Source organism: Fulmarus glacialis, unplaced genomic scaffold (genome assembly GCF_000690835.1).
Source record: "Fulmarus glacialis isolate BGI_N327 unplaced genomic scaffold, ASM69083v1 scaffold44490, whole genome shotgun sequence".
In the NCBI taxonomy this organism is placed as follows: domain Eukaryota; kingdom Metazoa; phylum Chordata; class Aves; order Procellariiformes; family Procellariidae; genus Fulmarus; species Fulmarus glacialis.
Genome location: NW_009189112.1, coordinates 9,111 through 35,067, shown reverse-complemented (window position 1 = coordinate 35,067; position 25,957 = coordinate 9,111). Strand labels below are relative to the sequence as shown.

Genomic DNA, 25,957 nt, shown 5'->3' with positions numbered 1-25,957 from the left:
GTGTCCTGGGATGGGGAAATACCTGCCCATAAAGAAGTGAATCGGGTACCCAAAGTAACACTGCAAGCTGTAGTGCAGACTGTCAGGGTCCAGATCCCTCCTGTCCCTGGGCTTTAACTAGAAATCATCTCCCTCCAGTGCTGCACAGGGCTCGGGGGCTTCCTACCTGCATCCTCCCAGCTAGGCTTTCAACTTTCCCTGACAGTGAGCTGGCTCTGTGCTACCAAGTGCACACTGACAAAATGCTCTGGTTTAAAACATGGCATAAAAGTGCTATTAATGCTTGGACTGCTGCTGGATTTTTCCCTTTGTACAGGATATGAAAAAAAAAAGAGAGATTTTTAGCCCTGTAAGATTAAACAATCATCGTGGTTTTAAGGTCTTAAATCTGCTGGCATGCAGACTGCTGACTGATAAGTCTCTGAGTCTGAGTGTAATTGGATGCAGCATCGGATTCAGTTGTGTGGGCTTTCCCGGGGCTTTTTGTTTGTTTGTTCATTTTTAACATGCTGCGGAGTTGAAGTGATCCGTCCCTGGAAATGCGTTTGGGCGTGAAGCTGTAACGCTGTCCCCCCCAAGGCCGGTATTTCGGCAGCACCTAGCTGGAGACCACCACTCGGGGAGTGGGGGGGGAGGTTGCTCAGTGTATGAATTCGGGCTATTGTTCGAGGCACACATCTGCCTTAAGAAATCGCACGGCACAGGCCGTTACTTATTCAGATGCAGAAGCTCCTTCCGTCCCACAAGACGGCCCATTCAAGTCACATGCCAGAGGTCTCGGCAGAATGGGCTGCAGCTGCTTCAAATCTGCTGTCTAACATCAGAAGCAGTTGGACAAACTGTACCGTACTGACTACAGTCAGGCTCCCGGGCGCCGAGGAAGACAGGGAAAAGATTTGGGATCCCAGCGCTATGTTCTCGGAGGATCTGTGGCTGGAAAATGAGAAAAACTGTGCCGTTGTTCACAAGTCGAAGCGAGGAAGGAAGCGCCAAGAGCTCCTGGCCGTGGCCCTGGGGGTGAAGGTGGGAGTCAAAGGGGCACTTTTGTGGCAACCTCTGAAACTCTTTGCCTATTCACAGATCACCTCCTTGGTCAGAAGAGCAGCCTTAACTCAAAATGACAACCACTTCAACTATGAAAAAGCACACAATTTTAAGGTAAGCACAACTTCCTATTATTTTTGGCTTAAAAGTTCTGTTTAGATGCCTCACATTTTTTTTTTTCTGTGATGGGCTTTTTCACGCACCAATCTATACTAGCTCTGAGCAAAGTGTTGAAAAAAGCATTTTTCTTTCTACTGTAAGTTCCCTTGACTGCATTCTTAATATGCTTTTACATAGGTACTTAATCCAAATAACGGTTTTGCTACTCACTACACTACTTGACTGGCATTTTAGCTCTTTTTGCCCAGATTCAGTTTTCTTTTTTTGTTCAGAAACAAAGTACTTCATATTGATTGTCTTTACCTTAAAGTGCATCCATTTTTAAATGAGAAAAATCAAAATCTAGCTATTATCAGAAGCCAGTAGCATTTTACCAGCAAACATTTTGGACCATTTCTGTTTTCAGAAGAAGTTGAGGGAGCTTGGGTGCTCCTTAACAATAAAGCAGAGCACAGCAGTGGTATTGTCTCCTAGCTTTTGTTCCACCACCATATGCTAAGGAAGTGCTCTCAGAGTCCCACTGAGCTATAGGGTCTGAGCTTGTGTTTGTCAAACTAAACCAAATAGCTGGACAAACACAGGGATATTTAAATGAATCATCTTTTTGCTGTCTTATACATACAAAATCAGATTCTTAGGGTTTTTTTCCCCAAGTGCTGTGTCTGGCATGCTGCAGCAGGGAAGTGACTCAGCTTTGGAAATGGACCTTCCAGGCAGCTTGTACTAAAATGTTTTGCCAAAAGGACTGTGCTGGTTTCAGAGTATGTCAGCCAGTTACTGTATCTAATGCTGTCAAATTGTGGTTTGATGCTTATCGGATGGATACAGAGAGAATAAGAAGCAGTAACAAGACAAGAAAGGAATGCATCTCAGCTTTGAAACCTCAGTTTACTTAATGCTCCTTGAGGATGCTGATCTGGGTCACTGTCAGAATAGTTCAACTCATTAGCAGAAAGAGAATTTTCTGGTATTCATCTCAGGCCTGTCAAAAAAGGAGAAGCACTGATTAAAATGATTTCACTGATTTCCTGGTTTAGCAAAAAAGCTTCACTTCTTATTTTTCTACATAGTCTGCTGTGCAGACATTGCTCTCCTCTGCAGTGCTTCTGCTGTAGTTGGTAAATCAATAATTTAATATTAGTGAGCAAAGCAAATAATAGCATCCCTTTTCTCATTCCCCCTCCTTGACCCAGTCTACAGAAAAGTCAATATTTATCTCACTGATCAGCACTGAAAGAAATAGGGGAAATACTCTGTGTTTTCTTGGTTGATTAAACAAGCTTTCATTCTTTCTGGGTTTTGCCCTCATTATCATTTTAATATCAAAACTATTTTAGTTTAACTAGAAAATATTTTCTCATGACTGAGACTTTTTTCCACTTTGACCCATGCATTCTTTCCTCTTCAAAATTCCCCTTGTTTTGGCTTTGATTTATAATTGGACATGTGCCCAGTTAACTTTGCGTTTGCACAATCTAGCTGTTGTACAGTCTCTGTTCCTTTCTGTTTCAAGAGAGTCATGGCTTAACTGGAAAATCACATGATTAAAATATATATCTATTCAAAGGCTTGACAGCAGAAAATTATGGTTTTATCCTAGTAAAGGCAATAAAAAACTTAGGGAAGGAACATTTAAAAAAAAAATTGTCCAGAAAGGCCAGTCAAAAGTATTACATTTACTTAATGATCAAGTATGTTCACTATGCAAATACAGTTAGTTTTCCAAAGGAATATATTAGAACATGACTAGTTGTTGAACAAAAAGTGTGGATAGAATGCTTAGAGTAGAATATTTAGATTTAAAAGACCGCTAAATTCAAGTCTAATATCTTTAATCTTTCCATATTGGTTACATAAAAGGGTTAAGAAATTATTTAAAAGAGAAAGAATGGCTTTATGGGTCTTGGGGCAAAATTCTTAATGGCTTTTGACAGCACTCAGGCTATGATGATATGGGATTTATCTGAAGGAGAATGCTATTTTGCAGACATTCAAAGAGTTGTCTTCCCCATTTTTAGGTGAATACTGACGTGTATTGTATCATTCATCTTAGTTTATAGGGACAAAGGTTACGTGTCACAGTGTCCTTAGTAATCTTGTCATAGGCAATTCTTCATGAACAGACACTCTTTAGCTCTTGTCCTTTAGCCATGAAGAATCTTAAAAACGAAGGGCACATTTTTAGTGAAGCTTATGAGATTTTTGTAAATCTTACACTGAAGATCTTACCTAGTGGAAGAGAGAAGGAAAAAAAGGAAGAAATAGACTCAAGGCACAAATTCAGAGCAAGGACGGCTCTCACTCCATCCTTTCCAAGCTAATACAAAAATTAAAAAGGTGTGTTGGAGTTTGGAGCATGATGGCACAAGCTTATGCCCTTCTGAGCATCCGTGCTTTCTCATTCAGCCTCTCTTCCAAATTTCAAGGGACTCAAGGCAAATGAACAAAAAAAGATTTAGTATCCAGACTGATTTGTTAAGCTGGGTTCATCCTGAGCACACAATGCAGTCACATGGATTTAGGTTTGGAGCTGGCGTCTGTTTGGCGGGACAACTTCGCATAAGCCAGTGTAGACATACCGTAATTCAGGAAAGAGAATAAATCTCTGAAGCCCTGCTTAGAAAAATACAGCGGTATTTCTGTAACTATGTGGGTGTTAGCCTAACTGGATCGCAACGTCCTCTTGCATCTTGTTACAGTTAGGATCCAGCAAGCTTTTTGGGATGCTCTTTACCTGCCAACTTCGGTGGGGTCCCAGCGGGTGGTGAGATCAACCTCATACCCGAGGGCAGCAGCATGGAGTTTGGGGATGCTCCATGCGTTTTGTTCTAGTCTGGGAATTAATGAGAGGGCCTCTGTGCTGCTTTAAATGAGTGAATACAGCTGAATAATGTGCATTTACCACAATATTGTGCTTGTTTGCCACTATAGCATGGGCAAATCCCGTTTGCAGGTGGGCTAGTGGAGTAAAGGCAGCTGATTACAGACAAGTCAGAAGATCTGCTGCGAGAAAGGAGTCTCTGGGATAAATTTCCCCTTGTGTTAATCATTGCAGATAAACACTGCTTCTGAGAGACAAAGGGTTTGGGGGAGGCAATTTTTACAGACATCATAAAGATTATGTGTATGTATTTAAACAAAAATAACAGCAGAGTCAGCTTGTGGAGTAAAGGCAGCTGATTACAGACAAGTCAGAAGATCTGCTGCGAGAAAGGAGTCTCTGGGATAAATTTCCCCTTGTGTTAATCATTGCAGATAAACACTGCTTCTGAGAGACAAAGGGTTTGGGGGAGGCAATTTTTACAGACATCATAAAGATTATGTGTATGTATTTAAACAAAAATAACAGCAGAGTCAGCTTTTCTTCCCTGCAAATGGCTTTTTTGAGTCCACATGAGAGTAAAAATGTGCATGTATTCAGGCAAAAGTCTGAAAAAACTTATTTTCTTTGGAGGCAAATAGAAAAGTCTTCAAACCCAGTCACAAAAATGACAAAATTGTCTCAGAAACAGCACTATATAATGCCAATAAAAAACATGCGTTTCAATTCAAGGCAATTTTTTACTTTGTTTCTGCAATATTGCTTAAGGGATTATTTTGTTTTGCCATTGTATTGGCACTCCTTAGTTTTGGTCTGTTTCTCCCTCTGTGAAGATGGCTCAGACACAGACTAAAACTGAATGAGACAGCACCCGCGGGGGGAATTCTGCCATTTGGAAGCGAGGGCACCAGAGGGCTGAAAGGCGAAGGTGAGAGCACAGGAAGGCAATAAGAAGAGACACACAGTGTAGTATTGGGTGAGATTGTCCAGCAGAGAAAAGAGGATGAATGTAAGAAACAACTTTTCATTGAAAGAGCTGGAAAGGAAACAGAGTGAAGAAGTTAGGAGTTAGACATTGTGGAAAAAAGATGAAAGACTGAACAAGAAAAGTACAATGTATAAATATGAAGCATCATGGTTTTGGCTTATATGAAGAAATACTTCCCTGTAAATTCCTTTTAAAAGTTGGAATTATGTGTCCACTGTAGCCCAAGCAGCCCCAGCCTATGCTGTGTGTACACAGAGAGGTCTCCTGAGACTGCAGGATGGGGTAGGAACCAGTAATAGATCTTGATCATGTTTCCAAAAAATCTAAGCCCCGTCCATTTGTAATGATGCAGTTACAAAGGATGGGGCAAAACCTAAAAACCCATCTCAAAAACCTAAGACCTGCTGTTACCTCTCCTTGTTTAAAATAGAGATGATGCCAATCTTGCAGGCAAAATTCCCATTTACTGTTCAAAAGTGTTGTGTGTAAGCTTCGGGCTGCGTTCAAGTGTTATGTTCATAAGAACAGACTTCCTTCATTATTTCTTTAAAATTAATGGCAAGCCATAAGAGACTTAGTTCAAAACTGCATCTTAAGAAATTTTTTGCACCTTCATCTAGAAACTTTTGAAGACCTCCCTTTCTCAGTTAGAGATAGCGAATATTTCCCTGTTTCAACTTGACAAGAAACCACCAAGACTAGCTTTTCACAGGGCATTTCAGCTGGGAACTTGCCATTTGAGCTAAAATGCAGATCCGTGAAAAATTGAAGTGAATGAATAAAGAGAGCTAAACCTTTGAGGGCCACCAAGCTGGAGGGAACAAGGGAAGGGTGCGCGGTCAGCACTTCTCAGATGGAGCCCTCAGTCAGCGTTGATGACTGTTTCCCATTAATGACGTGAGAGATCAAAGAATAATCAGCTACCATTTTCTAAATATGCCACAGTGAGATCAGTTGAAATAAGCTTTGTGTAAAGTGAGCAAGTAGGCCCCCAATATTGTAGCAACTGTGATGGACTTTTAATGTGAAATGGTGCAGTTTTTAAAATCCTGAATGAGCTTTTACAGCAGCTTCTACAGCTAACCTTCTCACGAGGTTAGCTTTTGTAAACCTCCGCAAAGCAGAAAATATAGTTAGCTATCTTCCCACAATTAAATGCAGGTGCAGACCTACTAATTATGTGGTTATCAGTCTAAAAATGGTAAAGATGCAGGCATAATTAGTTGTATATGTAGTTTTGTATCCACTGAAGGTCACGTACATAGAGCATATGCCTGAAACTCAGGTCACCAGCTGTTGTTAGGTATGGCCATTTACTCCCACTGAAAGCCATGTCTGAAATTCATGCTACCCACCCTGCAAAATAAAACAAGATGAAATGAGAATGAAGTATGTGTCTATATCTATCAATCTATCTATCTCAAACTTTATTGCAAAGTGTTGTTTCCCAGAGATACACATTTTTCTAAGAGGTAAAATACCATTTCAAAAACTAAATATGACCAGTCAGACATTCCGGTTTTGACCTTTTACTATCAAAAGGGAGGAAGAATTACTATTGCTTTAAGCTTATTCACGCAATTATTGACTGTGAGTAGTTGATCAGGAGTCATTTGTGGTCAGGCTCACATTTTTATCACTAAATCAGAAAGAGAGGTCTGTATTAAAATCACAATACTTCATCTTCGGGGGAATGGATTCAAGATTACAGGCTTGTTTAGGTGTGATCCTGCAGACAAATGGGGTGAAAACATTAGCAAGCCAAATGCTTGGCTTAAAACTTCCCCAAGTTTATTTGAAAAGGGCAATGACCATTTTTTTACTCTATGAAGAGTAAAGAGCAGCTTTCCCCATCCCAGGGGGTGGAAGTGGCCTTTCAGCCATCCACCCGATGGGTAAACAAGAGCAGAGAGAAGGCAAAGGAAGCATTAGCAGCCAGAGTATGCATGATTTATGTTTTGTTAAGCTCAATTAAGTCTGGCCAGAACTAGCTCATACCATGTCCATTCACACAGGCATAGACCTCACTATTTACTCTTCTTTTCAATGAAAATGAAATGCTTACTTTACCAGAACATACATCTTAAATAAAAAGGTCTTCCACTGTGGAAAAGCAGTGGAGGAAGCAGCAGTGCTGTGCAAAACCTGGCTGGGGAGCCGTGGGCTCTGTTCCTTCTTATTTACTCATGTGTGGACTGTAGCAAAATGAAGTTTGCTCTGCTGAAAAAGAGCCTACTGACATCTTTCCCCTATGTGAGTTCAGTTTACTTACTACAGTGGGGAAGGGTGTTGTTTGCTTTTATCACTAATGGATTCTAGTGTGCAAAATCAGATCATTATCCAACCTCTGCCTGGAGTGGCTGCATAAAGCATTCATTATCATCCCTGATACAAATTTACAGCAATCGCCTCGAGTTTTGTTCAGTGTTGAAGAGCATATAAATACACATGTAACACCATAGTCGTAGCGTGCTCGAACTTGCCCGGTGCTCTTGTAACATGGGTTTTGCACCAGATCTGTGGTCCCACAGGTTTATGGGGAACCAAAATGCCTTGCATTCAAAGGGACTTTCTGTCACTGCATTTCCCCTACTTTCAAGTGATCTGTTGAAGAGCGTTTGAATCATTCCTGTTTTGTTTGAACTAGTCAAATAAAAGCACTGACCACAGTTCCTTGGATTATTAATTTTACTTTTTTCTCCTTCGACTAGTGAACCTGGTTTCCTCCCCTCTCCTGTAGCTAAAATGTCGGCTAGCAAAACTGATTTGTTTTCAGTGCCGTATACAGACCAGTTCTCTGTTATGTTAAGCCTATTGAAAGATAAACTTGAAGATCAAAGCAAATTTCTGTTCCCATGGTTTATTTCATCTAGACTTTGGAAAGATGTGGGCACTGTATGCTAAAGATTTACTCCTACTGAGTCTTCTGTTGTTTATGCATTTCAGTTGTTCCATCTGTCAGACCATCTGCCTCCCAATGACCCCATTTCTTCCTCCCCACCCCCCATTTGTTTTACAGGTCCATACGTTTCGAGGTCCGCACTGGTGTGAATACTGCGCCAACTTCATGTGGGGTCTCATCGCTCAGGGAGTGAGGTGTTCAGGTAGCCCTTCAGCATTTTCTGTCTTTCTTTTGAAGTGCGTCTCTCCCACCCTCAGCCTGCACTCCCTGCAGGAGGCGGGATAGGGATTACTTTACAAAACAAGGCAAGAAATCCTCCCATGCAAGTTAGAGTGCTGTCATTTTTCCCATTAGCTGGTTTAGAAATTAAGCCACCAGCCCTTGGTCGCTGAGGGTGACATCCTTTCAGTAGTACCTTGGTCATGCATGTGCCTTGGTGCATGTATTAAGAATTCTTCTTTATGGTGTCATTAAGTTATCCCTGAATGTTTTTACATCTTAAGAAACAAGCTTTGGAAATGGCAGAGCCGGCCAGCAACTAGGCTTCATAACTCATCTTTTTGCCACCAATGGCTGAGAAGTACCCTTGTCTGCAAAAAGGCTGTCACCTGTTTCCTATAGAAATACCATGCGTTGCTGCAAGCCTTAAGTAGCCCACCTCAAGGGAAAGCAAAAAATACAGCCTTCGTTTTCCCAGAAGGATTAGTTTTCTAGTGCCTCTATAATTGTATCAGCATTTTAATAGCATTTTAATTTCATTAAATTTGTTTGTTCTGTTGTGAAAAATAATCCATCTCACAAAAATGCAGTAATCATCATCTCATGAGCTTTTGGATTCAGCAAGTGAAATGGTATTTGGTGCATTGCAAATGGGGTTTCATAACTTCTTTCTACAGACCTTCAATCCCTTCCATGTCTCAAATGAATACACTTCTGTCTTACCTCTGCCTGCCCTGATTTTTTCTCAGACTGGCACCGAACACAACTACTGCCCCCAACATCTGCCTTGCGTGGGTAGAGAACGTGGTTGTTACCTAAAATTTAGACAGCAGTTTGAAGGGTCAAAATACCTTCAAAGTTTTAGTAAGTGCAGTCTTAGTTACTGCTACATCTTGTCTGCCTGTAGGTGAATAATGGTAACACAAAGAATAACGATATTAAAAAAGAGGAAAATTAATACTAGTTTGCTTTTCAAGCTACTTGATCTTAAACACAAGTGTGCAAAAACTGACCTCCCTAATGCATAGAGCTGTATTTTTTCACATACATAAAATACTAAACTTATGAAAAGGCTTATTTATTTAGTATGAAACATAATACTCTCCTTCATTAAATTATCAACATTTAATTCTAAGCAGACAGATGCATTTGGATTTAACTTCACATGCTTGGAGAACAGCACTGAAAACAATACAGGGAGGATCCTAACTGCAGCTGCTCACATTTGTTTAGATTTCGCGGAACAATAATGTATTATGCAGTAATAACTGTATGGAGAAACACACAAAAAACACCAATTCCATTAAATGTGTAGGTGTGTTTGTAGTGGTGATATGATTTTGCTTGATTAATATTTTATAGAGAATAATACTGAAATTTCCTGCAAGTAGTAGAGACATGTTTACATTTTGAATAGCTCCGGCAGCAATTCAACATGAAAAAACAGTAACTAACTTATTAATGATGATACTAGACATGTTAAGTTAGTCCAAAAGGTACTGTCAGTGATGGGCATGACTGGGAAGGCATTAAAACAGGAATCAGAGTTATGTGAGATAATGTAGCTCACGATGGTGGTATTTGCTTTACTGAGGCTTATTAAATTCATTTGGCTGAATATTTGAATCTGTTAGAAAAATTCAATTTGTGGAGATCAAGCAGTGATGTTTCAGTTAATAGAAACCCACCCGTGCAACCAAGAGTAGGATTTGATTCTGGAGTAAGACGCCAAGAACCATTTGTGAAATGAATCACTTTTTTACATCATGCCTTTCACAGCATTTTATATACCTAAACTGACCTACAGACTGAACACAGGGGACACTTTAGTTGCCAGTGAAGTGATGAGACAGGGATGGGGAGGCTGCTGATGTGGCGGAGTGAGCCAAAATGCGACACTGCAGGAATGGGGAAGGGGAAGGAAGGCACACTAGCTCAAAGCACTGTCCCAGTTTGAGTGCTCAGGTGAATCTTAGGTCCTTTGCCCATTAGCAGCGCTAGGCCACAAGCTGGCCAGCAGAAGACAGTCATTACTATGCTAATTTTATAAAAGACTAAACTAAAATACTCAGAAGTTAAGTCCCACGTCCTTTCAAACACAACACCTAGAGCTACATGTCCGGCAGTGAACTGACCCAGACCACACCAGCGGTCACCTCCAGCTCAGAGCTGTGTGAAGGACATTCAGAACTTATATAGCTTTTTTAACAACTATGCTGGAGTTCACTTTGCCCACCATAAGTTTTTTACAGGAGATTTCCATGCTTGTCTTTCTCATCTCCATCTTACTTATTCTAGCTTTGCTGACTGATGGGGAAGTTATGCCCCTTGCTTGATGTGGCCTAAGGTCTTGTTAGACAAGACCTGTCAGTGTTAGTATTAATTAATTAACTTGGCTAACTTTGTTTACAGACTGCGGGTTGAACGTACATAAGCAGTGCTCCAAATATGTGCCCAACGACTGCCAACCAGACCTCAAAAGGATAAAGCGAGTCTACTGCTGCGATCTCACCACACTAGTGAAAGCCCACAATACCCAGAGGCCAATGGTTGTGGATTCATGCATTCGAGAGATCGAAGCAAGAGGTTTGTATGCTTCAGAAAGCAGCAGACACAATTAAATAAAGACGACTTGAATTACATGCTAAACTAGGACACGGTAGTATGCTCATGCACACTGAAGACAGGATGAGAGAAGGTTTTTTTTTTAGTTTAGGTGATACATTGCTTTGCATTAGCTAGGAAAATTAAATCATGACATTTCATAATGCAATTTCCTGAAATGCTTTCTGAAAACATGTCAAAACATGTATAACGTTACACTTCTGAAAGGGGTGAACTTTAAAGTGAACTTTAAGTTCATGTTTATGTGTCTTTTTTCATTATTTTCTTTTAACATACATAGGGACACTTCCAATTTCAGAGTAATGAGTTTAAATCAAACCCATTATTAATAACTTTTCCAGACACTATGGGCAAGAGAACACAAGTGACTGGAAGTGACTCAGACAAATGAGGTCACAGGCTGTGGCATTTTGTGGTATGTCACAAACTGCGCAGGGTTTCGCATGATGCTCAGCTATTGACTGATGGATGCCATGACTCAGGCGGCATGTCACAGCCAAAGCTCCAGCTTGTGACAGGTTTTTGCTATGCAGAAGCATGCCAGATTGAAAAAATACCATATCCCCTCCAACACAACACAGTAATGATCACGTATTTTTGCCTTGGATAGCAAATGTGTATGTCGTGCTGCCCAATAAGCCAAATTTCCCTGTTAGTCATAGCTTCAGCACAGGAATCTCATAATGTTGAATTCATGGCATCACAGTAATCTGCATGGCAACACACTGATACTAGCCATAGGGATTTCAAAGCCACGCATCATTTACTGAAATGAATCAAAGATTTACAAGTAAATCCCCTGCACTGCTCCGTAAAGCTCTACCAGGATTATATCGTCATTGCAGGGACAAATAGAAAGAATAGTTTGGACTAAGACAGAAGAGCTTTACTCTGATGATATAGCAGAAAGCTACATTGCATTTGAGATCTAATCACTTACTTGTACATTTATTGATTAAGATAAAATCTGCTGCCCGCTCTCCGTTTTTTCAACATCTTTAAATTTCTTTTTTTAATTGCTGTAGAACTATGTAAGATACTGATTTCGTTCTTAAGAAAACAAAGTGTATTGGATCTTATAAGTAGGTTAGCACTGTGCATAGTCACAATAAGGAGCTCTGGGATGAAAATAAATAACGTGTGTGTAACTCTGCTTGGCTATCTCTGCCTACTCTGCTGGGCTGCCCTGCATTTCACATTGATGTGGAGCAATGTGGGGAGAGTTGTGCAAGTGAGCAGGTCTCTTGGGGTGAAAGAACTGTAGAAAGGATGTACTGATGTGGAGAAGAACAGTATCCATCACATCTGTCAGCTGTGTATAAGTAAAAGCTGAGATTAAAACTGGGAACAAATGTGCTCTTAGGGAAAGGCAGTCTCTTACTTGCATTGCTATTTATCATTAAGCAACTGGTAAAAGGAAAGGAGACTTCTAAAGCTTTATTAATTATAGCCAAATCCAGGAAAATCTCCCACGTAAAATTAATAAATCATTATAAGATCACATGCCCCACCATTAGTAAATTGCAATATTTTCCTCTAACATAATCAACTGTGTACCAAAAAAAATCAGAAAGTATAAATTCTAAAATTCTTTAATCCTTTAAAAAACAACTTAATATTACCTTGATCCTTCCTTGCTCCGGAGTTTCACATTACAATTAATATTTTGCTACACTTACTAGATCTGTTGTTCTTGCTTTATTGTTTTTAAGCCTGAATATTTGTTGGTTACTGAAGCAAAGTTAACCAAGAACTTTTTGTTTCAGGTTTAAAGTCCGAGGGCCTCTATAGAGTCTCAGGCTTCACTGAGCACATTGAAGATGTGAAAATGGCCTTTGATCGAGGTATACCATGTTTTAATCTTGTACAATTTTAATCTAAGGTTTCGGTTCTAGGACTTTTCAGTTCTTCTTGTGTTTATATAGGTACCGCGGTAATGAAACTGGCATATAAGCAGAAGTACAGAAAGCAACCTGTCTTTTCTGAGTTCTTAAATTAATCTGTAGTGCTTTTCATAAGAAGAAATCGTATTTCATAGTTGGAAGGAATAGTTAAACAGAAAGTAATGGCAGGCAGAAAGCTAAGTGCTCGGGGGACTGCATGTTGCTCAACCAAGCAGCACAGCCTAGGCTCCTAGTTCAAGTACAAGACTAGATAGTACCAGGGGAAAAGCTCTTAGTCCTACCTTTAGTAGACTTCGTGCTTTACAATATGATAATCTATTTATGAGTTTAAGAACCAGGAACTCCAACTGGGAAGTCATTCTGCATGTAGCCTTGTAGAAAGCACCGCACAACTGTGCAGGTGATTGCTTCTGCAGAACAGATGAGAAGAGCATTGGGGAGATTGGTTGTACAGCATATTGAAAAACTAATAATTAAAACACTGCCTGTTAATCATTATTACCATCCTCGTAGCCCTTTTGAATTGATTTAGCTGATTACCTTGGTTCTGGCTGTGCACGGTCTTTGCACACAGGACTAATTTTAAGTATATATGGTAGTGGGTGCAGAGTAGGGCCTTCATCAACAGAAAACACATTTTCAAGTACATTTAAGAAGTTACATAAATATTCTTCTCCTTTCCCATAAACAGTGTTTTCCTTCCTACTTGAGTTTTTCAGGTATTACCTGTGCTATGTTAGGGAATAGGGTCAGACATAGCCCAGTGATCGCAAGCCCATGGGGACGAGGCAGGTCCAGATCAAGCCAGGAAGTCAGCCTGTGGGTCGGGGTACCACCCAGAAGGGTGCATGGCCAGGCACAGGCATGGCCCTGACCCAGCTGGAGACAGCTACGATGTCCCTCAGACAGGGACTGGGGGCCCTGGGGGTCCATGGGCACAGAGGTTTGGGGGCTCCAGTGAAGGCTGGGCAGGGCCAGCAAGGTCTATGGGTGGCACGCCTTACATTTACTGTGCCTGAATACTTCTTTGTTTGGAGACAGTTTGTCACGCAGACGTCACTGGCAAAGAAAGTCCAACTAGGAATTTCCAAAATGACTGTTTTCTTGCTATACCGAAATATCCTTTTAAAAATAATACATCTTTTAAATGTGTTGGATGCTGCAGTTGTGAACATATGCATATACACACATAGGTCAGCCATGATTTGGGTGAAAGAGATGCACAGTGATATGACTGCTATCATAGGAAGATAGATGTTGCAGGTGTGCCACATGAAGCAGTGCTACTGAGAGGGTCACAGTCCTCATAGGTCCTACCCTGCTCCCTGCAGGTGGATCTGGCCTGGCAAACCCTTTTGTTCTGTGTGTTAATTCTCCTCTAAGTGTACCAATTTGAATGAAACCCAGAAGGAGAAGCACAGGTTGCAGAGGGAAGAGTTTGAAGAAGCAGATGGAAATTTATGTCTGAGCATGACTTGAATACTGCTGCAGCTGTAGTTCCTTTGCAAATGCTTCGAACCACTGGAGCCAGTTCAGTTTTACAGACAGCATTATCTTTTATTATTGCCTATACTCATGGCATCATCTGGTGGCAATACACACTTGAATTAGACCCACAGCAAGGAAGAAAGTGTGATTTACTGGCAAAGAAGGCAGCACCTAGAAACAGGAAGAGTAAGGTCACTAGTAGTGTTGGATTTCCAAAGGAAAAAAAGCATGGATAAACATGGAAGTGGAGAAAGCAACAACCAAGTTTATATACACAGGCTGCGGGGAAAACCATTGGGCATAGATTGATAAAAAGCTGTGTCTTCATCTTCTTTTAACAATCTCATGAGGGAAAAGGGATAAGAAAGGAAAGAGAGAATGTTGCCATGAATAATGCTAAAAGCGGTGGAAGAGTGAACAAAAACTTGTTATGAGAATTGCATGACTACAGTATTGCTGAGACCAGAAGCTGAGAACTTCACTTTACAGTTTTGAAAATGTTTTCTCCCTGAACTGAGATGGAAAAGCAGGAGTTGGGGTTTTTTTGCAGGAAAGGATTTGAAGAAAACGAAAATAGTTTTTTTGTTCTGACTTGTGGGCTGTGCAGCTAGAAGGTGGTTGTCAGCTGGCAGAAGGTTGAATTGGCAAGACGCTTGCAATCTGACAGCTCAGGGCTTGCTTCCCTGTCAGATCCAAGTTTACAGAGACAGAGACCCCACCCTCTCTTCTGCATCCCAGCCCCGCAGGTAGGAACATCGCTTTTCTGCTGCCCAGTTACCCCTCCTTAGCCCTAGAAGCAGGAGCAGCAGGGGGTGGACTATCCCAGATCTCTGTTCCAGGTGACAGAGCTGGGAGAGAAGGGAGCTGAGAGCCAGGTGGCAGGTCTCATCTCCAGCAATGCCTGGAAGGTTTTTGTTCAAATTTCATTTTCTGCCCAGAAAGTGAAGTTTGTGGGAGTTTTACAGAACTGTTGTTTCCACATTCACTACAGGAAATTAACATATTTTTTGCAAAAGTAAAAAAAAAAGGAAAATTTGTGTCTGAAATATAAAATGGAAAATTCCTGATCAGTTCTGGTTAATAGATAGGTCTTACAGCAGAAGCAGCCATATCTGTGGCCATGTCACTATCTCAGACAGATCTGGAGCACGCTGCATAGCAGAAGGTAAACGTGTTTTAAAAGAGCTTGGGATAGTTAGCTGTCAAAGGAGAAGGTGAGAGCAGGGGTATGAACCAGAGAAAAGAACTGTTTAATCTAATGGATAGTCCTGGCACAATACTAGAGGATATACACTGGCCAGGAATAAATTTAGTTTGACAATTTAAAGACCATTTTTAACCATCTGAAAGCAAGGCTCTGAAACAACCTTCTAATAAAAGCAGAGATAAAAACCTTAACTAGTTTTAAAATGGAAGTTGAGGGGTTTACAAGAGGGGTTATATGGCGTGGTGCCTGCAGTAGCAGAGCACAGCACTCTGGCATTACAGAGGTCCCTCCCTGCCCATCGTTTCCGAGTCAGTCCCCAGGCACCTGGCTAGAATGCCAGCACGCTTTTGCATCTCTGGAAATACAGCTTTTAATAAAAGGGTTTGAAAATAAGCAAGCAAGGAGCCCTCCCATTTAATGCGCAGGACGCATCCTTCAAATAATGCCATCAAGCTTTCTGGTTTCTGAAGATCTTCATCAAGCCACAGGAGCCAGAAGACAGTATGATATAGAGATGAGGCGCAGGGGCTGACTTGGCTGTAGGGTACCTCTCCTGCTGATTTCATGTGCAGCTGAAGGGGCACAATGAAGAGAAGCCAGCCTTCCCTCTGACTAACTCTGCTTTGCCACTTGTTGCTTCCAAAGAATTCTAGCGAGAACGGAAAAGCAAAGGCAGGTTTGAAAGTTAACATCTTGGGAAGAGAATGGCATCCCACATAATATTATTTGGGCCCGATGAAGCTGTGATAGTTGGTTTTAAAACAGGGAGAAGTTGGTCCTCATCTGATTTAAATAAGAGTCCCTTCCAAAGCCAAAGCAGTGTAAATACCCCTACTGTAAATTAGCGTTAGGCTCTCTGAGGCACCGACAATGTTCTATTTTAGTGATTTTTGTAATGAGAAGGAGGGGAATAATGTGGATTTATTTAATCTGGTGAATGTTGGTGCTGTAGAACGACAGTTGCTCTCTGTCAGTGTTGTTGAGCTGTGGCGTTGTGGCATCCAGAAAACCCTCATTGTGCGCTTTATCCACAGAGCTGCCATTGTCACCAGTGCATTCTGTCCCCCCACTTGTTTGTATGACTGGCTGGTACAATACACTTGCTAAAAATATTATGCTGTTAAATATTACATGGGTACTTACAGGCATCCTAACTCCTACTCACTCTTTTGCCAGTGTAGCTGAAAACCTGTCAAATGCCAAATCCACGAAAAACACCAAAGCAGCACGTTAGCATGGCGAAGGTTGTGCAATAAAAACAAAGCATTAAGGAAAAAGGAACTTAAGTAGAAATGTAATTCAGTATTCGGAGGGCATAGCTGAGGCTTTAAGAATGTAACACTTATTCCATTTCATGCTCTAATAAACTATTGATATATTTCTATGGCATCCAAAGTCAGCTGAAACCTTTAAGGGGCAGAATAAAGACTTTCTTTGTCTTGAGATATTCAAACTTCAACATAATGCAACAAAATATGTTGAGAGTCAAAGTAACAAGGAAAGAGAAATGACGGGGTTTGAGGAAGATTAGGTTTGTAAAGCTGAAATGAACTATATGTTTGTAATCCAAAATTTAAAAAAAGATTGTATTAACATATGGCCACTGCAATGATACTGAAAATACTAAGTACAATCTGAGGAAAGTTACAGTATTGAAGAGTGAAAAAAATTATTGTGGTAATGCAGAAGGTACCATATAAAATAGATGTAATTCATACAGTATGCTACTGCAGAGGATCCTCTGTGAAGTATGTGTCATGACTTTACTGGCAATGAATTAACTTTTCTTTCTTAGTGCTTTGCATTTTAAGTGTGTTTAAATGAAAATACAAATCCAGGAATTTGGTGAGGATAAGAAATAAGTGCAGACTGCCAAGGGCCTTCAATTGCTGAAACTGAAAGGGAAAAAAAAAAAAAGACAATCCAAAATCTACCAAAGGAAAATAAAAATCCACCTTCCCCTACATACCCACTGCAGAAATGTGTAGGTATATTATAACAGATGTATTGTTACACTCACTTTAAAATAATCTTCAGTGCATTTCCAGTAGATGTACATTTGTCTCTGAAGAGAAAAATCTTTGACTCAGGGATTAATGCATTTTTACTGCCATAAGTGAATGTGTAAATAAGAGGTATGTTTGAAGTACATTGTAGTTTGAAGTGCCCCTTTAAGGAAGCTTGCTGGGCTGCTTTGTAAAAGTACTAAATAAATAACACTTCCATTTAGTGTACTGGTGACCTGGATAATAGATGCAACCTTCTGCTTTGCTATATCTGTTCTGATGCAGCTGCTGGCTCCTTGGAGGTATCTGTTTTCAGTGGAGCATTTTGAGTGCTCAGTGTCCATCAATTAAATAGAGCTCTCCACACAAAGCTTTACAAGACTAATGCTACCGTCGCTGGAACGTGTGGATTAAACAAAAGATTGGGGCAGTGTAAACATCCTCCTAGGGCTTATTGATGCTGTATTAAATTAAATGCTGATGGATGTATTCAGACTGCTCAGCTGCATCAAGAAAGGCTGCTTGTTTTAAACGCTTAAGCATATAATCTCCTCTTGATGAGAACATGTAGTGCTATTAGTCTTAATGAGAATTATGTGCATACATTGGACAGGACGTATCCCTTCAAGATTAATGCCATAGGTTTGTATAAAATGTCTACAATCAATATAAACTCTTTTACTGTGCTATGAAAGCCTTTATCACCATCTTAGATGCCGTGTATCAAGCATACCCACTCATCTGTCTCTATCAGGGCATGTCTACAAGCACTAGTTATTGCGAGACAAGCAAGGCGATGGCTTTACAGCATGTCAGCGCCTCGGTGGTAACAGCCCCAGCTTGTGCTTGCACCTCCCGGCAGATACAAGCGAACTCCTCTCTGTTGTTCAAGCAGGAATAAGCTCACATCGCCCCACTCACCGTATGGTCCTAATCTTCACCACCTCCTGCGAGGGAAGCGCTATTATCCTCACTTGAAAGGTGGGGAATAAGGACTACGGGGTATAACTGATCTCAAAGAAGCCTGAGGTAAAGCTGGGGATTAAATCCAGATAGCCTCAGCCCCTGCTTGACCAGTGTCCTACCCCGTCTTTCTGCTGGAAGACTGCCAAGGACAGGCCCCAGGAGAGGAGGACAGCAGAATTTCTCGGTCTGGAGGGTACTAGGTAGTACAGAACATTGAACTTGAAAAGTCAAGTTTTGTCATTTGAACTTGAAAAGTAATAGTGATCCAGCCTCACTGCTAGTTCTTGTAATTTCACTTTTTGCAAGCCGTGCGTTTGTCAAGGGCTGACCAGCAACACTTGCAAATGTTAAGCTCATGTGATTAAAAGTGCTCCGTAATGGAGTTCTGACTAACTGTGTTATAATATGTGGCAAACAAAATGTATGTCATTTCAATTGCATAATTTGTCTATTTAGCTGTTCATCCATTACAAGTATCCATATTCATTTAACAAATTGCAATCCACGTTTCAGAATAAATTGTATAGCTAAATGCCATAGCATGCCTATTTAAATTCAAACCTTTGCTATAAATAAATAAGTCAAATATGAAGACATTAGAGGACATCCAGGAAATAAGGCGGCTTTCTTACTAGCTAACCAGTATAGATAGATTGGTGCAGAACTTACAAGATTTGCATGTTTACTCTGGTTTTTCCTACTGGTCTCCTGAGGGTCATTGGAAATTTATGTTATTTCTCTGTGCCTCTCTTTCCCCAAGTGAAAATGAAAAGAATAGTTCATACTCCTGTGCATGGATCTGCGGATACAAAATACAACATCAAAGCAAGTTATTAATAGCTTATTTTCAGTGAATAAATGGGCCAAATCCACTAAATATATTATTAACATGATTTTTCATCCAACAGTGTGAGATGGTACACTGCAGATATTGTTGATGTAATCACCAGCCTCTCCAAAAGATGTAAGCAAATAAATTGTTTGCTAAAAGATAAAGAAACTACCATTCCTCATTCATATACTGTAAAGTTGGTAGCAATATATTCTCATTTAAGCCTTCCAAATGCTTTCAGGCTGTTTTTTCTTGTCAGGTTGGACACAATAAATCTGAATTAGAAGCCTAGCCTTTCTTCAGTCAAATTTAGACTGGTTTCAAAACGATTTCTTCCTCCTTTTCTAGATGGTGACAAGGCTGATATTTCTGCCAGTATTTATCCAGACATAAACATCATTGCCGGAGCACTGAAGCTATACTTCAGAGATTTACCGATTCCCGTGATCACCTACGACACCTATTCCAAGTTCATAGAGGCAGCAAGTAAGTATTGCATAGTAATTTGTACCGATCTTTAATTACATTTCCCATCCATAAAGCTGTCCACGTTAAAGAAAAAGAAAAGACAGACAACAATTTGGAAGCAAGAGCGTTGTTCTGTTCATTACTTCTCTGCCACGTCCTTCTTTCACATGAAACTTTTGCCTGAATGTTATTGCAGATGGGACATCATGCAGGCACACTACCCCAGGGTTGGTGTCATGGCCGCAGACGCGTGCAAGACTGGGTGATCCATGATGGGTCAGGGATGAGTGAACAATGTGAGCCTTGAGGGTGCTTCCCATTTCCCCACCATTTTCCCCATGTCCTATATCGTGGCCTCCTTTGGCAACAAATCTGCACTGCTGACAAGCACGTCCCCTCCTTCAGTCGGTGAGGGGTCAGAGCAATGAGGCACACCACAAACCACACCTGCCCCGCAGTTCAGGCGCATCCACTGTTCATTAGGTCCTACAGTATCTAACCCATGTCCAGATGGGAGGCTCGTGCAGTTACCCCCTACCCAGAGCCGGCAGGTCGTGGGTGCACACTACCAGACAGGGAGGAGGACAGCAGCGTTCATTGCCGTAATGTTGGCAGAGAGAGCTGAGATTTGCCTCAAATACTGCTCTCTGGGGCACAGCCTTCCACGTAATGATAGTCACTCATGAAAACTCACCAGGGGGATAGCATCAAAATCAGATTATTAGCAAAAAACGTCAAAGATGTGAGGTGTCTAAGAGGTAGCATGCTTTCTTCTTTAAAAAGTATCCTTAGTAATTTTGAAATGGCACCCAGTATATGGATAAGCAGCAGGAAGAGTGGTCTCTCTCTGTGACTGTGCTGCCTTCCCTTCCCCTCTGGCTTACCCTACCTCGCACTCCCCCATGCAACCCCAGATACCTCTCTCCTGCACTCTCCTCTTCCTCCTTGGCAGAGAAATTATTCTTGCTCGTCACTAGTCCTATGAAAGCCCAGAGGAAGCAGTTCCTATCACGTCAATACACCAATCTCTTAAAAGCAGGACATAAAGATTCTTAATCTTCTAGAATTTCAAGCTCCTGGTGCCATTTGTATGGAAAGTCATGCAGCAAATATAAGTGACTCGGTTCACAGCTTAGGAATCCATACTTTTCATGTAAAATACATGTAAATCCTGCTCAGATTTTTAGAGAAATTGCCAAATGAGCACTGACACTCTCTGATCACTGATACCTACATATTTAAAGATGTTCTGAAATCTTCGTTTATGTAATTCAGTGTCATTTCAATCGCTAGCTAAACTTACATATCTAAGCACAGTCTCTGAAGCATATATCCACACTCCCATCTGGTGTTGAAGACTAATGGAAGTAATCTTATGTAAGATTTTAAAGAGTCAGTTCCAGGCAGAATATTAGGAAGCACTTAATAAAGCTTGGATACTGTACCTATACAGGCCTGTAGATAGAGCTACAGACCGTAGAGATGACTATTGGGTGGTCTTTGTTGCTGATTTCTTTGTAAAGCTTTTTTTTTTTTGAGGATGCAAAAGTTGCTGATAAGCTCCATGTTTATGAGTTTAATATTTATCCCTCCAAGCACAGTCAATGGCTTGTAAATGACTCCATAATAATAACTTAGCTTCCTGAATTATTGGTGTTTACAAATGGAAAGCCCTATTAACATTAATCCTGTTCGGTGTTTTTACAGAAATCTCCAATCCTGATGAACGACTAGAAGCAATACATGAAGTGTTGATGTTACTCCCTGCTGCTCACTACGAGACACTTAGATACCTAATGATTCATCTCAAAAAGTGAGTTAATTGGCATGTAGGATAATTCTTGAAGAGCTTAACAATTTTCTGCTTTGAAAGAGAGATATTACTGAAAGTACCAATAAAGCTTCCATTAGGGCACTGCCACTAAAACAGTAATGTCACAAATAAACAGGCAAGCTATATTTGAATAAATGCATATAAGCTATGCACATATATAGCACAGATCCTTTTGCTGGCAGATCATTGCAAGCCTTTGACGAGTTAATTGAGATTTGCCACGTTTCTCTGAGGCAGATAATATCTGCGAAATACCAGAACGGTATTTTAGAGATGTGCTAGATGTGCTGCAGCAAGTCACTTGATCACGCTTTGCTTCTGCCTCCCCTTACCTCCTGATTGTCTTCCTGAATGATAACCCTAAAAGGAAAGAGCTGTCTCTTACGAGTTGTTTGCTTATATCACAGTTAAGCCAAGAATCACCAGGGCCTATTTTTATACGACTAGTAAAAGCAATACATTACCAGTTATTTCCTAACTCTCTTGGTTTTAAACACCCTCTGCCTCATTTGCTTTCCAAAGCTTCTTTAGTCATAAGACATCATAGAAAATTTTCAAAAGTGCCTAAATTTCATTTTTGATCTCTTCTTAGTTGTCCCACTACTTGCAGCATGGTTGCAAATTTGGAGTATTTTTTGGGTTTGATCTGCACTGTTCTGCGATATTAATGCCAACATGAAAAGAAAAAGATCTCAACTCACATAAAATTGCATCAGAGAGCTTGTGTGAAGTGCATTTCATGCTCAATCAGGTTCTCATTATGCAGAGACTTTTCCTCATTTTGAATCCTCTCAGGTCATTACAACTGAGTAATTTTACATTTCGATGAGACATTACCTGGGCATCTCCTGGAGCTTCTTCAGACTCTACAGAAATGAGATGTGCAAACACCCACCCTTGTCAGCACATATGCGTGGACAACTCAGGATGAACCATGTTGGCTTTTAAGGCGGCCCGTGGAGGCTGTACACAAGCAACCTGTATACAAAATCAGTACTTTCATGTCCCAGCAGCAAATTTTTAATAGCCAAGTATTGACTTGCCTTCCTTCTTTTTCATGAACTGCAGTACAGGCTTTGGTTCAGCTGTTGAGCTGAACTACTGATGAGACAAAAAGAGTCCAACCAGCTGATTAAGCTTTCCCTCTCAAATACCTGCAAGTCACACAATGAATTTCCTCTCCTTTACCAAATTGTAGCTTTCAGCGTCTGCATGGAAATCAAGTGCATGTCAGTTCCTATGGAGAACCTGTCGGAGAGATCTGAATGTGAAAGAGGGAAGGATCCTTTAGGTTCAGACTATGCTGTTCTGTAGATTAAACATAGAGTCCCAACTCCAGCCCCACAGGGCTCTTCCTGCACGGAGAAAACAGGCACTGGTGTCAGGGAGTCTGTTTCTGTATAGGCTGCAGGATCACAGGCTCTACACCAGCGCTGTTTCTCAACAGAAAAGAAACAGCACTGAGCTGCTGTTTAAAGCACTTCATATTTCTTTATCAAATGGAAGGGACACTAAATTGAGGTCAATCAAAGTTGAGTAAGTTTTGTATTGCTTTTGCAAAATTAGAGCTACCTTCCCTGAATCCGTTTATTGTCTTTATTGTCTTTCTTCCTCCTCCATTGAAATAATAACGTAGTGTAGTCAGGAAAATCCAGCAGAGGACAGTATCAGCAATGAAAAATGAGCTTGTCAGTCAATTAATTAATTGTTTTCTTCAGTCAAATGGAACATGCGTTCTGATAACTTTTTGCTCAAAATTGGAGGAAATACAATAGCATGAGCAGCTCCCCCGTGGTGAAATACATACAACTCCATCCGTGCTGATGCTGCAGTGAAGCTGTGCAACTGAATCTTCTCTGTGTTCACCCCAGGCCATGCAAGAAGCCCGACATTCCTGCACAGAAGTGCTAGTAAGATGTGTGTGGCATTGCATGGCTGTTCAACGTCTCTGCGGCATACAGCCGCAGATGGAAAGCAGTGTTACACTCGCACAGAGGTGGCTTGGGCTAGGCAGCCTTGGTTTGTCTTTTCTCCTTGCAAAGCACAGCTAACATATCTGTGCTAGAAGATGAGGACATATCTGCGAGTAGGGGCACTAATGGAAAGCAAAGAGGAACAGTGTTTTTCTGTGACAGAGCCACTCTTTGCAGAGAGCCAATAGTAGAAGAAAAACCTAGTCATATAAGGACCTTGCAAACAAGGGAAGACCAGATTACTTCTGGTTTCAGGGTCTTTGTGCTCCCCTGATGGCATGAGTGAATCTGCTGCCCAGCTGGGAATTGCCATGGCCAGGGGCAGTCTCAGCTGTTGCCAGGAGAGCTGGTTCCAAAACCAGATGTGCTCCACCCTGGCAAAGGAGTTTTGTGTGGAGGAGATACGAAACTTCACCTTCTGCTTAGTAACAGCAAGTGTCTGGTCCATAAGGGACCGTGACCAATTAAGGGACCATGGCTGTCTCTACACTGCAGTGCAAGAGCACTCTCAGGACCGAACTCAAATGCCGAAGGCTTGCTGGGACAACACTGATGTGATCCAGCTCTATTACCTGGAGGGAAACCCTAACCACATCTTGCATTTTCCAGCAGGCCTAAGGGATGACTTCTCTGCATCCTTGGCAGCGTGTGTTTGCTCCAGCCACACATAGCCTACCTTCTTTTGTATTTACATTATATGCGCAGGGAACAAAACAGCCCAGGCTCCTTCCTAGAAGTGCTTCTGTTCTCTGTCAAGGACAGATGGCATTTGTAGCAGTCAGACTTTAGCAAGCCACCTCTCCAGACTGCCCCAGGATTCAGCACGCTCCTAAAGTTTAACTAGTAACCAGAGTCACGCAGCTGTTGGTTGGCCTGAGGCAGCCAGCAAGGCAGAAATGCGTGAACTGTTTCCTGCAGGCTGGAAGCATGGGGGTTACTGGTAATCAAAAAAAATCTGGGTTTATATTCGGGAAGCACATCCACACCTCTGGTGTGATGCACACCAAGTACGACATGCCAGAGAACTGTAGTTACTGTAGAGTAGAGGACTGCTCCATACATCATCATTTAAATCATCATTATGCTTTTCAGAAAAGCAATTGCCACTAATTCTTATACCCTAATGAATAGCCACATGGAAAATTCACTTAAGAGTTGCATGAGGGGTGTTTAAAGGCACTGCAAATCACAGCCCCACCGTAGTTGCATTGTACTTGCTGTGGAAACAGTTACTATATTGATTGAAAGTAAAAATTGTTACTGAAAAATGTCATTATCTACCAATGCTTGATGTGAAGTGGGCTACAGATATGCATATATTCTTTTCTTCTGGGTAGTAAACAACCACTTACTTTTTTTTCCTTTTTTTTTTCTATTTTAGGGTTACCTTGCATGAAAAGGAGAATTTTATGAATGCTGAAAACCTGGGAATAGTGTTTGGGCCTACTTTAATGAGACCTCCAGAGGACAGTACCCTTGCTACACTGAATGACATGCGGTACCAGAAGTTAATTGTGCAGATTTTAATAGAAAATGAAGATGTTCTCTTTTAGATGGAGAGAGGCATATCTTCAAAGCCATTTGTTTTAAAAGAATTAGTTTGAAGGAAAAACAACATTTCTTTGAATTTTTTTAAACATAAAGGAAAAGTTCCTTGACTGCACTTCAATTTCTGCAAAGTTGCAGATGGATGCCAAAATGTTTAGGGAAAGCCTATGTCTCATAGACATATGCCTCTTTGTAGAAGGGAAAAAAAAGGTCAGAAAAAATCCTCTTACCTTGTATCTTTTGCCTTGCCTCAGATGTATATTTGTTTTGAAAAGTTGCAAGCAGTTTTATTGTTAACTTATTAAGAAACACAAAACATATTTTAATATGGCTAGAGAAGCAAAAAGGTACTTAATCAGTGTTTCTTGTATACGCCTATACATTTCCCTCTCCATGAGACATAATTATATATGTCAATTGTGAAACAGAACCTATATTATAAAGATATTTTTACTTTACCTAGCTGAAAGAATGGCATTTTATTTTAGCAAACTATAAATCAATGCGGTGCATTGATTATTTTCCACATAATTTTTTCCTGCATTTTTGCTATGATATATTGAAAACAATTACCACTAATGCAGTATTATCCTGACATACCTCTTTCATTACAAGTGTTTTAAAGGAGAATTCTTTTCTTGTGTGTATTCCAGCTTTCCTTAGGTTTCTTTGCATTTAGGCACTAGCATCCTAAGATTGTACACTTTTAGCCATTTGATATTTCCCAAAACATATAGTATTTTCTCTTCCTTTTTTTTTTTTCACTCCCATGTAAAATATGGTATTGAGAATTTTTCAAAAGTCCTGGTGGTAGTATCAGTTTCATATACCAGATTTTTCTTGGATTACAGTAATATGTAAGTTAAGTGATGCTGGGACACTGGATATTTTCTGGCCTTGTTGAAAAGTTAGCACTTTTTTGGGTTGATTATGAAGGATTTGGTTTTTCTGTAAAAATCGAGTTATGTTTTGTCATGTTTCTGTGTTTATAAACGTACAGTAAATCTGCTAA

At 40.7% G+C, this 25,957-nt stretch overlaps 1 protein-coding gene across 7 annotated transcripts; it reads left to right on the top strand.

Annotated features, from left to right (window-relative positions):
- Window positions 1–720: 720 nt before the first annotated feature.
- CHN2 (chimerin 2) lies at window positions 721–25,654 on the top strand. 7 transcript variants are annotated; one of them, XM_009581022.1, is made up of 7 exons: window positions 721–1,158; window positions 7,993–8,077; window positions 10,507–10,680; window positions 12,486–12,563; window positions 19,471–19,608; window positions 21,298–21,403; window positions 24,779–25,654. In XM_009581022.1, the coding sequence occupies exons 1-7, from the start codon at window positions 721–723 to the stop codon at window positions 24,948–24,950; spliced, it is 1,191 nt and encodes a 396-aa protein (XP_009579317.1). In that variant the 3' UTR covers window positions 24,951–25,654. The 7 variants fall into 7 exon arrangements, with proteins under 7 accessions (XP_009579317.1, XP_009579324.1, XP_009579332.1 ...); XM_009581044.1 differs by having other exon boundaries at window positions 913–1,023; XM_009581029.1 differs by lacking the exon at window positions 19,471–19,608 and having other exon boundaries at window positions 725–1,158.
- Window positions 25,655–25,957: the final 303 nt, after the last annotated feature.